Raw genomic sequence first — 16,233 nt, forward strand, 5'->3', positions numbered from 1 at the left:
TTTGTCACATCTGCTTTATGCCACTAAGGTAGGTGGCTGGTCTGGGGACGCATGCAGGATTTGAAGGGGATGATTCATTCGTTTTTATTCTTCATGTTTCTGCAGTGTGGTTTCACAAGATGAATTCATGCAGCACTTGTACTTAAAAAGAGAAAGGACAGGGGAAGAGCAAACTGCACATCTAGTGTGAAGAAAGCAGTGTGGCTGGAGCGCAAAGGCAGAAGAGCAGTGCTGGGTGGCTTCTTTCCTTGCCAGGCTCTGCCTGGAATTGAGCACTCGTTCGGTTTTTTCTGGGTGCATAGAGACCAGAGTGCAGGTTCATGCCCCCAACAGGAAGCTGTTTCCAGGGAACTGGGCATTTTGCATCAATCTCCAGGTGAAGGACACAACGCTAAGGTGAGAATAGTGCGGCCCCTGTCCACATTCACTGCCTTTTAGGACCCAGTAGCCGGTGACATCATCATCTTCACTGTGGTTCTGTGAAAATGGGTCTGCCCCAGACCCAGCTCTAATGACCAGCCTCGCAATCAGCTTCTGCCTCAGCAGTGATGCACTTTCCCCAGCAAATCAAGAGCACAAATGGTTAGAAAACTATTAAAGTGGTGGTAGCACAGCCAGTGCTTGGAGCCCCCACCTACCTTCAAGTTCCGCCATCCACCTTGTGTGGGTTTAACACAGACCACAAGAACCACACGCTTACACCGTGTTGTACTTTTTCATGGAGACTTTGTTTTAGACAAGGTTACTCACTACCATGTTTGGGCCAGGCTGGACCCTCATCTTTGGAGTCCATAGGGTTTCCATAATGGAATGGACAATTCATAGTTGTAGAAAGGAAGGAATCTATGTTGTCCCTTGTGCAGAGACAGACCAATTTTGAGTATAGTTTCTTTCACTCACCTCACCTACAAAGACGTGCTAATACCTTTTGTGTTTTCTTTTTTAAATCTGCTTTTTTATCATTAGGCTTTTTAATCAGTTTTTATTACTAATCCATAATTGACATTAAACTCAAAATTAAACTAAACTAAAACGAAACTAAACTATAATTGAAAACTTTGGACTTTCTGGTTATTTTTCCTAGCCTTTGTTTACATGCTTGTCATGATGCTTATTCTACTTATGCTGAGATTTATCAATTCTAGACATTACCTATTTATTTCCCGTTATAGCAAATGACAGGCATTTAGTTCTATGACCCTCATATATATCCACGTAGTGTGCTGGAACCTACTGTATCTGCTGGTGTGAGCAGATTGTCAAATTTTCAGGAATTTTGCAGGCCAACTATTAAATGGTTGGTAGCTCGAAACTGACCATGGTGGGAGTATTTACACCATGGAAATCAACATGTTACCAGGGCTTTTCTCCCATGGAAGAACTAGTCGTTAAACATTTCTGAGCAACCACAGTTCTTCGTCCATACTCTCACAACTGTGGGTTAATCTAAAAGTTGAGAGTTTAATTTTAATGACTAGTAAATTTTGTTCCCCGTATAACCCATTGATGAACCAAAATTACTGACTTCAGTATTTTATATGGAGTTAATAATTACCTCATCATTGTCAGGCTGACATCTCCTGAACCTAATGGACAATCCATGAAAAGTGAGACAACCAATAATTATGTGCTTATGAAGTATTTTTGCCAAGCAAATCAATCTGAATCTATTTAAGCTTCCACAGCTAAATACCAATTTACTGGTAATTTGAAGATAAGAAAGCAATCAACTAAATCCAGAATGCAGAATATTCTACAGAACTAATAACTCACCTTCCCCAACAAATCAATGGCATAAATGGGGAGGGGGGGGGGGGGGGGAGGAAGGAGGTGACTAGGGATCTACTATAGAAAAAAACAGATTTAAGAGTCATAACCACCAATTTCCATGTATGGACCTTGTTTGGATCCAAACTCAAATCAAGAAACAATAAAAAGGTATGCTTAAAGGGTACATGCACCCCTATGTCTATGGTAGCATTATTTATAATAGCTAAGATATGGAAGCAGCCCAAGTGTCCACTGATTGATGAATGGATAAAGATGTGGTATGTGTGTACATATACATATACAAATTCACATACACAGTGGAACATTATTCAGTCATAAAAAAAATGAAATCTTGTCAGTTGCAACAACATGGATGAAGCTAGAGAACAATGCTAAGTGAAATAAGTCAGTCAAAGACAAATACCATATGATTTCACTTATATGTGGAATTTAAGAAACAAAACAAACAAAGGAAAAAAAAAGAGAAACCAAAAGACAAACTCTTAACTATAGAGAACAAACTGATAGTTACCAGAGGGGAGTGAGTAGGGGGATGGATGAAACAGGTGATGGGGACTAAGGAGTGCGCTTGTTGTGATGAGCACTGGATGGTGTATGAAACTGTTGAATCACTATATTGTACACCTGGAACTAGTATAACACTGTCTGTTAACTGGAATGAAAAACTTTTTCCAGAAAGTCTGAATTTAAAACAATAAAAAATAAAAATGTAGGAGGACAGATGAGATGAAAGTGACTGAATTTTAATAATTGTTGAAGATGGATGATTGGTCTATGAGAGTATCATTAGATTATTCTCTCTGCCTTTGTATACGTGTGAAGTTTTCATAATAAAAAAAATTAAAGTTATTTCATTTAAATTTCAATAATTTTCTTTGTATTTCACCTTGTTAATTTTTTTAAAGGGACCATCAGATTGGTTAAATATAAATTAGTAAATTTATATTGTTTTTGAAATCCTCAAGCACAATAGATAATCTATCGGTGTCATTTTTTCAGGTCTTTCTCCCAGAGTCCCCCTTCTCCCTTTACAATCTGGATTAGCAGTACACTGAGGTTTCTGTATAGCTGTTGATTTGGAGTTTTCATCTCCATGACCCAAGACTGTCCATATCTGTTTTCCTATGTTGGATTCACTCTCTCTCTCTTTGTTGATATACTCCCTCTTTTTTGCTGAAGTACCTGCTCCAGTAGCTTCCTAAGAAAAAATAAATGTGAAGGATATTTTTTTAGTCACTGCCTGTTTTTATTCTCTCCTTACATTTGATATGGCTTGATTTTTTTCACCATCAGAATTTTGGAGGCGTTTCTCCATTTACTCTTAAGTCTCTAGTGTAGGTGTTAGGAAGTTCACTGTTATTTTGACTTTCATTTTTTTTCTTTTTAGATTTTAGGATCGTCTCTTTATCCCTGTTTAAAATTTTTCTCAGAGGGCACCTAGGTGGCTCAGTTGGTTAAGTGTCCGACTTTGGCTCAGGTCATGATCTCATGGTTTACAAGTTTGAGACCCCTGTTGGGCTCTGTGCTGGCAGACTGGAGCCTGCTTCAGATTCTGTGCCTCCCTTTCTCTCTGCCCCTCCCCCACTTACACTCTGTCTCTCTGTCTGTACTAAACATAAAAAAATTTTTTTTTAATATTTTTTCTCAGGGTGCCTGAGTGGCTCAGTTGGTTGAGATACCTCTCTTGATTTTGGCTTAGGTTATGATCCCCAGGTTGTGGGATCAAGCCCCGCATCAGGCTCCACGTGAAGCCTGCTTGAGATTCTGTCTCTCTTGCTTTGCACCTCTCCCCCATGCATTTTCTCTCTTAAAAAAAAACAAAACAAAAAAATCTATGCATATGCTGTCAGTCAATCTCTATTTATTGTACTGGGCCCTTGTGAAACATGTGTCTAATAGGTCTGGAAAATTTTTCTGGTTTGTTTTGTTATAACCCTACATTCTCTCTGAGCTCTTTTTCTGTGACTCTTATTCATTGGATATTAGACCTATTAATCCCAATTCAAAGATTTTATTTGGAGAAATGGTGTGTGGAAGTAAGCAGGAAAGATGTCAGGAAAGGCTGAGTGAGCTAATCCGACCCAGCTAAAGAAGGGTGTAAAAGAAGTTTGGACAGAAGTGTCCTAGGCACTCTTGAAACCTACAGCTTGACAAAGCCACCAGGGAATCCTTTAGTCAAAGCCTGCTGACAAAGGAATCCTGAATCTTAAGAATGGGTTGGCTTTATTATTCCTACTGCACTCCAACATTGGTGATAACCTAAACCCAAGCACGGACTCTGTGCGTGCGGTGAAGGATTTCAAAGCTGTGCACTGGGGCCCTGGTCAATTACCTTCTGGGAAGGTCTGAGGTGCCAAATTTATGGCCGCTACCTTAAAGCAGGTTCTATTAATTCTGTGATGTTGAATGCGTTAGTCTATGTACTGTGCCTAAAACAGTGTCAGACACATCTCAAACACTTATTGTTACCGAGCGACAAGGAGATGCTTACAAGGGTGTGTGATTAGCCAAAGGAATTGATATAAACTTTACAGTCTAACCTTTAGGATCTATTTCCACTTTAAGCACTATTCTAGTATGTTTAGTGAACTTGAGTACAAGCCAAAGCCAGGTGAGAAATGGCAGAGTAAAAAGAGATTGGAAGCTCATTATTATTAGAACAATCAGAAAGCTGGGAAAGGTGTGTTTGACAGCAGGGAAAGAGAAAAACAATAAAAAGCAAAAATGACAAAAGCACATTATTTTCAGGATTTGTAACAACAGGAAACTTAGCCCCAGCAACTTCAATAGGCATGGCTGCTTTGTGGTATTCCAAAAACATAACAACCAATGTTCATAACAATGACTCTGATATCAAAAAAGGTTTTACCGGTACTTTGAGGAGGCAGGAAAGTATGAAATGCACTTTGTAGTGATTTCCATCCAGAATAGCTAACACTGCAGCGGAGCTCCAAGAAAGAGCAAATCCTCCACGGTGCTGGGCAGCTGACAGTTTTATTGATCTAATTAACTATAAGGCTTTTTTGTTTTCCTGTGCATTAATTGCATATCATTTCTTACTGTCACTTGATAAAGAACCATCCTTACTCTTCTCATTTTACAACCTGATTTTATATCAAGATCCCCACACCTTGTGTGGCATTAGTCATCACCGCCTAGATTTGCTTGCTTCCTAAGCAAACATAAAATCTCGATGATAAATCATGAATACCAGCAGACCTTCCAAGTCATTTAAATGAAGCTCCTGAGATGGGCTTGGCCGTCCCACGACTGGCCCCGAGAGGACACTCCAATGGTACACACGCCCAGATTGCTTATCTGAACACTGCCCCAGCTGCCTTGGCAGCAGGCTTCGTTTTGACAACACTTCTGGTTTCTGCCCAGCGCTCCTTGTCACATGTTCCTGTTCTTGCATGTGAACCGCTGACATGCAGTGCTTCCACAAACATTGGGTTAACAACAAAATCTCTGGCATGGGACATGTCAACAGTTACTTTGAAGAATAACTAAAAAAAAAAAAAAAAAACCCTCCTAATAGCTCATCTTCTAACCTCTCGGGAGTTCTGTCAGAGTCTCAGAAGCTGCAATCTAGAGTAAAAGACTTCCACTGTGAAATGGGTTGCTTACAGCAGGCAGCAGGCACAGTGGGACAGCAGCAGCCACACAAAGAGCGAAACATACAACGGCAGAGAGAAAGGTAGCGAGGGCTGCGAGATTCATACGTAGGCAGAGACAGAGAGACAACATGCCAACATGCACACTGTGCGCTGTCCTGGTCACTTCAGGCTCTTATAACAAAAATACCATAGACTGGGTGGCTTAAAACACTCGGAAATTTATTTCTCACAGTTCTTTAAGTGAGGGAATTCAAGATCAAGGCTCAAGCAGATTCTGTGTCTGGTGAGAGCCCACCTACTGGTTCATCGACAATCAGCCTTCTCACTGTGTCCTCACATGAAGGAGGAAACTCTCTGGGGTCTGTCTCTTTGTAATTCCACTAATCCCAATCATGAAGGCTCTGCCCTCATGACCTAATTACCTCCCAAAGACCCCACCTCCAAATACTATAATGTGGGTGGGGAGTGGTTTAGATTTCACCATAATTTAAGTTTGTGACAGATAAAAAAGGAACCCTTATTTAGAATGGAGTCGGGAGGCTAGCAGGGGGAGCTTACACACCCTACCACTCCTTGTCAATTGCTGACCCAACAGGAAGAGACTGCATCTTGCTTGCTTGCTGATTCTACTTCTTTACCACCCCAGCAGGAGGAAAAAGGGCCCCACCCCTTGACCCTGGCAACAACCCAGCCAATGAGATATTGTCACAAACAACTGAGACAATAAAAAGCCACTATACCTCAAACTCCCAGTTTACTCCAACCGACTTTTTGTTTATAAAAGCCTTCCTGATTTCACCCTTTCCTCTGTACTAGAGCGTTCCTCTCCTTTGCTCTGCATACTTGCCTATGGCTTTGCCATAGCCTGCTTATCCAAAATTGCAATTTTCTATTTCCCATTAATCCCATATTTGCTGTTAAGGTAATAAGCGGTTTTAAGGTTGGGGGAGCACAAAAATTCAGCTTATAGCATATCTAGAACATGTTTCAACGTCAAGAACAAAAGCAGAATCTGCCTCATTTTCCCACTGATTTGTAAACTCCTTGGGGGCAGAACAGTTTGTTTGCATCCACACTAAGTCAAATTTATGAGGAGGAAAACACCGTCATACTAAGCAGGCAGTGTTTCACTCACACTTGATAACAAAGAACATGTCCTAAAAGACAATGTCCTGAAAGAAATCTGCTCCCAACATTATTACAAGAATTAAAATAGCTGTTAATTTTGCACACGTTCAGTTTTCCCTAGTTCTTGGCTGGTACCTCCTTTTAAGTTATCTATTGTTTTGGTTTGTTTTTATTTGGAAAAGGGCTCAGAGGGCTGCTCTAGATTCCATACATCCCAAAGGACAGTCAATTGTTTTAATTACCACTTCTGCCTCATCTATTCTCACACACAGCCTTCTAAAGTCATCTATTTTTCAGTGAGTGGTATTTCCCCTTTCCCTTTTATTCCAGATGGCATCAGCCCATTTTGAAATATACAGGTAAAAAACAACGGAAATGCACAAGGAAAAGTAGGCAGGAAGAATTCTGGCCTGGTTGGTCAGACTGTTACTTTTTTGTCTTATTTTTTTCTGTTCCCCATTTTTTTTCTCCTCATCTTTGTATTTTTTCAGGACTTGAAAATTAAATATGCTGCAACTCCTTAGGAGTGAGTAAATTCAGAACAATAGTTCAGTGACAATCTTTAGAAACTAAAATTTATCTGAATTTAAAACTGTAAATTGTTTTGTTTTTCCTCCAACTAAATTGGTCAGATATGAAAAACTATTCCAGCATTCCAACTTCTGAGTACAAACAACATGTTGGCAAATTTGTATTGATTTTACCTGCCAATCTAGATGCAATCACACTTTTTAAAGCAGATTCCTGTAATTTGCTTTTCTATAAAATGTCACCAACGCATTAAATACTTTGAAAACAGTCTTTGTAAATCAATCTGCACTTATTAGATTTGTTTAAACGATAGCATTAGAATTCCACGCTGAGATTTAATTTGGTTTTAAAATAACTCACTACATGCAGAACATTTCCAAGGGTGGAGAGGCTAGTTCCCAATTACTTTCATGCCGTCAGTGCTAAATGTGTTTAATGACTCACTTACCTACAAGCTGTGGGTTCTCTGAAGACCTCCCTGTTCAGTGAGATGCACACGTTTTACCTCAGGCTATTTCATATTTTTACAGAGGGGAAAATGCAGAACCATTGCCAAATAAAAAGTAAAGGACTTACCTTGTTCATGTCAAAGGTATTATAGACTTGATCAACATGTTGATTGGCTTTTTGATTCAGACCTTGCAGACCCAAGAGTGTCTTGAATTCATGCAGTGTTTGCAGGCCGGATGGATATTCCCTCATAAATTTTTTGTACCACACATAGGTCTCTTTAGCAGGAACTGCTTTCTGACCACCAGCTATGGATTCATTATTTCCCATCGTGACTCACAGTCTGCAGCTTTTTCTCAGGTTGTTTTCATGTATGGTCTCTCCCAATTTAGTTCCTCACTTCTTCACTAGAACTGGAGGCTAACATATGCCTTTAGAAAGCTAGTCTAACCCTCTTACAGCTATAGGCTAAATAAGAATAGAAAGCCAGTGAGATTAACTCATCTGTACAGTTTTAAGACTAGGTCATTTATCACTGATGGGATTGTGCTGCCATTCAGAGATACAGTTTTCTGTGAAGGGCAGAGGCATTGTCCTTGCCATATTGTTAGCCATCAATTATGCCTACATTGAGGAGGGGCGTCTAATGGAAGGAACTCTGAGTTGCATTCAGGAAGCCTGGGACTGAAACATTACTTAGTTTCTACAGTCTCACTGTTCCCATCTGTAAAACAGTAACAAGGATATTTGCTTTTTCATACCTAAATATTGTGAAAATAAATTTAGATGTAAAAACTATTAAAACCGTGGAAAAATTATACATTGAGTATTGCTAAATTTAAAGGAAGTCTCTGTAGAGAAGAGGGAAATGGGTAGAGATAACCATATTATCAGCAGTAAAAATGTTGTTGATGTGATGTTGTTGATGTGCAGATAAAGGGACATGTTGAGCTGTGTCTTCTGGCATTTTCTCTTCTTTACTTTGAGACAGCGTGTATGCAGGCATGCTCACACAGCCAGGGAGAGGCAAAGAGAGAGGGAGGGAGAGAATCCCAAGTAGGCTCCACGCTGGCAGCACAGAGTCCCATGCAGGGCTCTATCTCATGGACCGTGAGATCATGACCTGAGCCGAAATCAAGAGTCGGATGCTCAACAGACTGAGCCACCCAGGCACCTCATCTTTTTCTTTTTTTTCTGTTTCTGTATTTTCTGTCTTTCAAATCCGCTTCTACCCAGGCCCTCTGCCTGCTAACTTTGTCCCACTCCAGTTCCCAAGCTAATCTTGTCTGAGTCAAGCCCCAGTTGCACAGGAATTGAAAACTGAGCAAATGAGCATAAGAACCGTCTCCATGGTCCAGTAATGGAAAGGAACTGCCCTGTGTGATCCTCAAGCCATCTTGCTGCCAACCATACGTAGGAGTAACAGAATTACATTCTTTCCACCTAGGGTCATTTGGTCCCAAGCATGGTTATCCCCTCCTAACCTCACTCCATTTTTCCCCCAATTCTCATATTGACTCAGTTCCTAAGTCCAGTTTCTCTCTTAAGTTACTATTCCTTAGTCCTAACTTATTACCTATTCAAAACCCCAGGTTCCCCAAGGACTGGAGCCTTTGGGGCCTTGACAGGAAACGGGGGTAGCTAGGGTATATATGATTAATTTTGTTTCACACATACCAAGGTAGACTTTAAGTAGAAAAAAATTTGAACCCATAATTACAGTTAAATAACATGTGTTCAGTAAGGTTATCGAAATTTGGAACACCTTCACTTATAAGTATTACTTGAAACCATTAGAGTAGGTGAGATTTCTTAGGCAGAGTAAAAAGAAAGAAGATGAGATAATAGGACTCGGTCCTGGTAGGAAATAGGAGGAGGGTCCTGCTACAATCTTCCAAAGCCAGTCTCTGGGGAAGTCCCTGTGCAGTCTTTAATGGTTTGCCAGGACGCTCAGAGGCATTGACTTCTTATCACCATTAACAGTTATTAATCACCAATTTTTAGTTAAAAAAAAAAAGAATGGCTACCGATGATGCAAGAGGAAGGTAATGAAAGTTTTCAAGGGGCCAAGAAAATCCCCTGTGGAAGGAAAATTTTGGATAAATCAAGAATACAAGGACCTGAGATCTGGAAACTGTGTTTCTTCACGTAAATTATGCTTTTCAAAAAATCTGCATAATGATTACTTGCTGATACAGAAAAAAACGTTTAAAGCTATTCCAGGGGCGCCTGGGTGGCGCAGTCGGTTAAGCGTCCGACTTCAGCCAGGTCACGATCTCGCGGTCCGTGAGTTCGAGCCCCGTGTCGGGCTCTGGGCTGATGGCTTGGAGCCTGTTTCCGATTCTGTGTCTCCCTCTCTCTCTGCCCCTCCCCCGTTCATGCTCTGTCTCTCTCTGTCCCAAAAATAAATTAAAAACGTTGAAAAAAAAAAAAATTAAAAAAAAAAAAAAAACTATTCCAAATACTATAAGAATTCTTATATTGGATACAATATTGATATCCCAAACTCAGGAATCCTGCTACATAAAACATTAACTAGTTATAAGATAATGGGGAAAAGTCTTCATTTATAAAAGGTCAAAGAATAAATCTAAATTACAATAAATTTAACTAGAATGTGCTGGACATATTTGAAGAAAAATTTTAAATGCTAATACAGGGTACCAATAAAGACTTGAACATACAAAAAGGCATATTTTGGTTTGGGGTAGAAAGACTTGATATTTGAAAAAGGCAATTCTACCTTAATCTATCATACCACCATACGCCAAACAAAATGCAAATAAAGTTCGAGGGGAGGGGTGGGTGTTGACTAAAAAAGCTAATTCTAAGTCTGGATAAGAATTAAACATGCAAAGATACAAAAGAAAATTCTCAAATATAAAATTATTGACTATCCCTACCAAAACAACTTGGGTCCAATGTGAGAAAAGATGGAACAATCAATGAAAAATAATAGACATTTTTTACAGAACTTGGCCCAAATACAAATAGGAATTTGACATGCAGTAAAGGTGGCAGTGCAGATCAATGGGGAAGAGACTGATTTTTCAATTAACAGTTTGAGGACAATACTGTATCTATCTGGAAACACACACAGTTGGATTTTTAACTTACTCCTTTCACCAAAATAAATTCTAGATAAATCAAATATTTAATAATATAATGACTAAAATCACTATAACAAGGAATTTCTTTCTACTTTCAGCATTTGAATGTCTTCTCTAAATAGGACTACAAAACCAGAGGGCTGGGGGGCTCTGTCAGTTGAGAGTCTGAGTCTTGATTTCAGGTCAAGTCATGATCTCACAGTTCACGGGTATGAGGCCCATGTCAAACAGGGAGAACAGCAAGGAGCCTGCTTGGGATTCTCTCTCTCCCTCTCTCTCTCTCTCTCTCTGCCCCTCCCCCACTCACACTCTCTCCCTCTTCTCTCTCTCTCTCAAAAAAATAAACTTAAAAAAAAAAAAAAAGAAAGACAAGGATGGAGCGGAGACCTTCCACCATATTCCATCTCACATGGTCTGAATTTTGCATTATGTGTATGTACATAAAATTAAAATTATACAATTCCACAAATATTAAATGTTTTATTGCTTTTGTCCAAAGTTGTAGACATATCTAAATTTAAAAAAATAATCAGTTATCAAGGAAAATGTGAAAACACAATTTACACATGTATATGTTCACATTATAGTTAGAAGATTTGCACTTTTACTCCAACTCAACAATAGAATTATCATATAAACAATATATTAAAGTTTCTGAGGATTTATATTTTCTGCATTACTGAGTAATGGCTGTAGTGGAGACAGGGCATGTGGTCTTTCCTTTTCAACACAAGTTTTAAGTTTAACTGTAGTCCTTTGTACACTGATTTTGAAAACCACTGTTTTCTAGTTTTTGTAGTCATTTAAGTGAAACAAAATGTTTAAAACAAAACAAAAACAAAGTCATTTAAGTGAAAACAAAATTTAGCCTAACTGACATTTCCATCTTTCTTACTAGCTCACATGGGAATGGGAGAACTCTAGAAATAGTTTCTGAAATAACAGGAAGAGTTAGGGAACAGGGCTGCAAATATGTAAATTGTAAATCAGTCTCCATTTCTAAAGCACACAATTTTCTTACAGTTAAACAGGGCAAACCATACAATAATGAGTACAAAGGGAAATATTGTTTGAAAAGAATCTTCCTTTTTCTTACTGGCATTTTTTAAAAGGGCATATCTTTTCTCACATTTAATTTTGAGAAGTACTTTCAGTGTTTTTCTAAAGGGAGACTGTGTCCTGTATCTGTAGTTACTTTATTCAAAGCATTCTGAACAAGGGGATTATCTTCTTTAAGCAAAGCTTCTAAATAACTGTCAATCTGCTCCAGGTCTCCTGCTGGACCGCCCTGGAAAAGAGAATCAACAATCATGGCAGGCGAAGACGCTACAGGGATTATGCTTGTAATCTGGGTGGCCTCTGAGCAGCCTTCCCTGCGATTCATGTAGCAAGAAACCCACATCACACTGGAATAACGCTTTTAATCTCTTAAAATGTTTTTGCATTTCATCTCATTTTATGCGCACAAGTGGTTAGGAACTTGAATCATTTTTTTCTTCTTTAGTGGAGGTAAATTCAACCGGCTTTCCTTCTATTTATTTGTCATATTCCTAAAGCCACCCTGCTTCCACCTCATCTTCCTCTGTTATAGGCTCTCATCTCCCGTTTTAAAAGTTCATGAATCTGAACAGATGAGTAGGTGAATTCTGACTTCTCTGTCGCTCCTCTTCCCCTCCACCATCCTTCCCCGCAGCCCCCGGCTTGTGCCCTCATGGGTCGCCTTTCTGTTCTTCCCCCACTTCTCTGTCTGGGTAATTTCACACTCTCCTTCCCTGGGCTGCTTAATCCATGAACAGCCCGACAAATGCTGCCTCTGTACTGACTTAAATCTCACTCCCTCAAGAGCACCCATGGGTTCAACCTGCTCTCCAGCTGAGCTGGTTGGATAAGAGAATTCTTAGAAAGGACCTTTCAGAGACGTTTCCAGTTTTATGACTGTTCCCAGTGAGTGTGTGGCACCACCATCCCAGCTTCTCCATCCCTCACCTGGTTCTATTAACCTGCTTGTGCATGGTTCCCTCTGCCTTAGGCCTCTGAAGAGTACTGAGGCCCAGCTTTGTGACTGGGGTCCTGTCCCTACAGACAAGCATACATGATATTCATGTTCCCCTAGATTTTCAGATATTCACTGGCCCTGAGGGATGCCCTGTGTCACCCTTCTGACACTGATGGCCCTCAGTCCATCTAATCCTTTGCTCTCTGCCTGGCAAAGCACACTTCCTTCTAGGACTTCAGGTTGGTTCTGTCCCCAGCCTCTTCAAGTACCTGCTCTGTCTATCCACTTTGGATGGATGTCCATCTATCTCCTCTCTTGTCTTCGCTCTGTGCCAGTGAGGTGGCTCTGGCATTCAGAGGCCATGAAAATAGAAATTTCAAGTCAGGGATGAGAGTAAAATATATTTGGGCAGGAGCCCTTTGAGTACCTCTCCAATGATACTAGATGAAGCATGTCATATGCTCACTCTGCAGGCTAAAGCCCTTCCCCTCCTTACCAAACTTTGTGAATCGAGCCAATTAAATTCATACAATTACTCTGGCTGCTGTGCGGTAGCCTAGGGGTTTGGCATAGAAGGAAGAGTTAATCATTATTCTTTCATTTTTTTCCCTAGCTACACATAGATTTGCTATTATGAAAACCAATAATTTTTATGAACTTTTTTTGATAGTAGTACCGCGCTTTTATTATATAGAATTTCTTTGGTGTCTCTAGTGTTTTGTAGTAAAACAACAATCATCGCTGAAACCGTCCCATGGTGGCGGGCTCCGTACCAGACTTTTCACACATAAAAACTTTTGCTGCCTTTTGCAGCGAAAAGAACCAAAAGGAGCTGTACTCGAATCCCACTCTTCCGTAATAAATGAACTCAAATAATGACTTTGGTAGTACCGTCGATAGAAGCACAGAGAAAATTACCATATGTGGAAACAGCATTAAGCATCCTTTTTTATTTCAACACGGAAATATTTCAGCTGTTGCCTAGACCACCCAAGGTAGAGGGAGGGTGGTATCTTTTTTGGCTATGTACTCAACTTAAGCAAAAAAGATTTTCTGAGTTTCATTTTGTATTTAATATAAGAGAAATCCCAAATAACCCAAAGGACATATATTTTGTGAAAGAGGAACAGATTCACCTTGAAATGTTCATAGCCGACTGAAACCCAGGCAGCCTGGCTTCAAAGCCCAGGCTCATCACGTATACCATACTGATGAGTGCCAGTTTCCTGGTCTCTCCCCCACCCCCTTCCTGGACGAAGTAACCCTCCACTCCTCAGTCAGGGCTCTCTCAGGGCATTCAGCTCCTGCTCTCACGCCTTATGTGGCCTAGGAGGGCCCTGTCTCCTGTCCCAGACTCAGGACCTGTGTCTGAATACAAAATTCCACATGCTTCTTAGACTCTCTGTTGATTTCTCAATTTATTTCTAGCAGCTGCAGAAAGACTTTTCAACCACGGCTACATACTTTTTATTTTATGTGTTCTATCCAGCATTTCTATATGCTGTAGAAATAAGATGGGCTTTTCCTCGTTAGCTCAACCCATCATAGCAGCCCTGTTCATTATGTGTTCATATATCCAAACAAGATGCACAGCATACCCCTACAGTGTTTCCTGAAGTCTCTAACCTCTCCTCAAAGATTAGAAGAGTCTATTTTTATTTATGTACTGGGATGAGAATTATAACATTTTGTTGTTTAATAAAATGAGAAAAAAATTCCTAATGGAAATATACTATTGAGGAGACGGGGTGACGAAACTACACCAACAGCACAAGCAAAGGTTCTAATTTTTGTAAGAGAAAAAATAGCAGACCTCATGTATACTTTCAAAATTCATTTATGTACAATTTCAATATCCTTACACGGAGAATAAGGGCTGGGTTAAATGACTCGTCCAAAGCCAATTAGTGGATGACAATGTCAGAGGAGGAAGCTGGCTGAATGCTCTTTCCACAAGGTATATTCCTACTACTCAAAATTGCATTACCTACCAGCTGAAGTTTCTGCAACAATATTGCCAGTTTTACCCGAAGATTATTCAGTTTGTCTTCAGTAAGTTTTCTTTTTGCTTCACATTGTCCCAGAGATATTTCATTAACCACTCCCCTTGTATTTGCTTCGTAGATAATGGACTGTATTTTTCTCTTTAGTTCTCTTTCATATTGGACCATGTAAACATGCTGGATCTGGGAATGTTTTCAAAAACAGTTTTAGTATATTTTTAAAGTATTACTTTCCCTCCTCGTATCAGCAAGCGATTTCATATTCCAATTCTGCACATATGTACCAAGTGTCAACTCTATACCTGTGCACTACAGGTGCTCGAAATTTAAGACATGGTGATACCCTTAAGGAACCTGCAATCTGACAGAAGAGGAAGAGAGACAGTATGTGTAATATTCCAGTAACTATAAGGATGAGAAAAGCACAGTAACTATAAGGATGAGAAAAGGATGAGTGAGCTTGGAGATCCTTGCTTGGGAATGGAAAAAGAACCCAGTAATGGCGAACCTGTCCTCCCACCAGTGATACCAGATTGTGCAAGGCACAAAGGGGGCAGTTGGTGGTGCCTATGACCCTCTCTCCACAGCAGCAGTAGCTCACAGGCAATGACAGAATGGCTGGCTACTCGGGGCTTTCCTGGCAGATGTCGTGTTATTTATAACTCAAGTCTGTAACATCTGAAAAGCACAGAAGCTACAGTAAGAGGAATTCCTGTTCTGTCACTCTCTTCGTGTCCCTTATCTGGAAGCAGAATACGGTCATACACTTACGCATATGACCCTTGCTAACTCGAGAGTCTTGGATGCTTTCCAAGGGTTCATGCTGTGACTGAGACACTCACAGGGTAGAAAAGGTAATGGAGAGGCCAAATGCTCCAATTTCAAAATGACATTAATTGCTTGTATCAACACTTGGAGAGGGCCAGGGGATATTCTGAGAAAAGAGATACAGAGCAAATCCTGGTTTGATACACATTTCAATGTTTCTGTAATAAGGAGTGTTCTGTGTTCAGATATGACTGGGATACCAGAAAAACTGTAAGGTAGCTTCATTTGTCTTCTGGGTCTACCCTTGCCCTTCCCCTCTCCCCGACACTCACTAATACCTGCTGGCCCTTCCCAGACACTGTCCACATCAGCATCTTTAAGCACTCATTGCCCTCATGTATTTCTCCCTTTTCGATAAAATCCTTTAAACAAACCATACCCCCCTAAATATTTTGAATTCCACTTAAAATTCACTAACCATCTCCTAAATTCAAGGCATGGAATTTTGTTATAGGTGATATAAAGATATATAAGGTCCAGCCTTTGCCTTCAAGAAGCTTCCAGTCTATAGAATGAGATAACACAAGTGTGCAAAAAATGTGTCTTATGGGAAAAGATGCACTGTGCTGCTAGTGAGGCACAGATATTATTAGAGTTGAGAGGAGGGTACAGATTCTCCATTAAATTAAAGATCATTGAAGTCCTGACTTAAAATGCTTGACATGGATTAATATCAATAACTTACCCTCCAATTATTTATGCTTTGCATTTGCTATTAATCAAGAGTATTTGGGAACAGGGACCCATTTTAGAGTCTTAAACTGCCTGGACACTTGAGT

At 40.0% G+C, this 16,233-nt stretch overlaps 2 protein-coding genes across 3 annotated transcripts in view; both read right to left on the bottom strand.

The window, feature by feature from the left end:
* GUCA1C (guanylate cyclase activator 1C) overlaps positions 1-7,847 on the bottom strand; it is a 31,212-nt gene extending 23,365 nt beyond the window's left edge. For both annotated transcript variants that reach the window (XM_049628148.1, XM_049628149.1), the window contains exon 1: positions 7,644-7,847. In XM_049628148.1, the coding sequence (XP_049484105.1) occupies positions 7,644-7,847 (204 nt within the window). The remainder of the gene's footprint in view (positions 1-7,643) is intronic.
* Positions 7,848-11,777: 3,930 nt separating this feature from the next.
* MORC1 (MORC family CW-type zinc finger 1) overlaps positions 11,778-16,233 on the bottom strand; it is a 164,869-nt gene continuing 160,413 nt past the window's right edge. The window contains 2 exon segments of the mRNA XM_049629169.1: positions 11,778-11,915; positions 14,486-14,809. Of these exon segments, the coding sequence (XP_049485126.1) occupies positions 11,778-11,915; positions 14,486-14,809 (462 nt within the window).

The sequence above is a fragment of the Panthera uncia genome, chromosome C2 (genome assembly GCF_023721935.1).
Source record: "Panthera uncia isolate 11264 chromosome C2, Puncia_PCG_1.0, whole genome shotgun sequence".
In the NCBI taxonomy this organism is placed as follows: domain Eukaryota; kingdom Metazoa; phylum Chordata; class Mammalia; order Carnivora; family Felidae; genus Panthera; species Panthera uncia.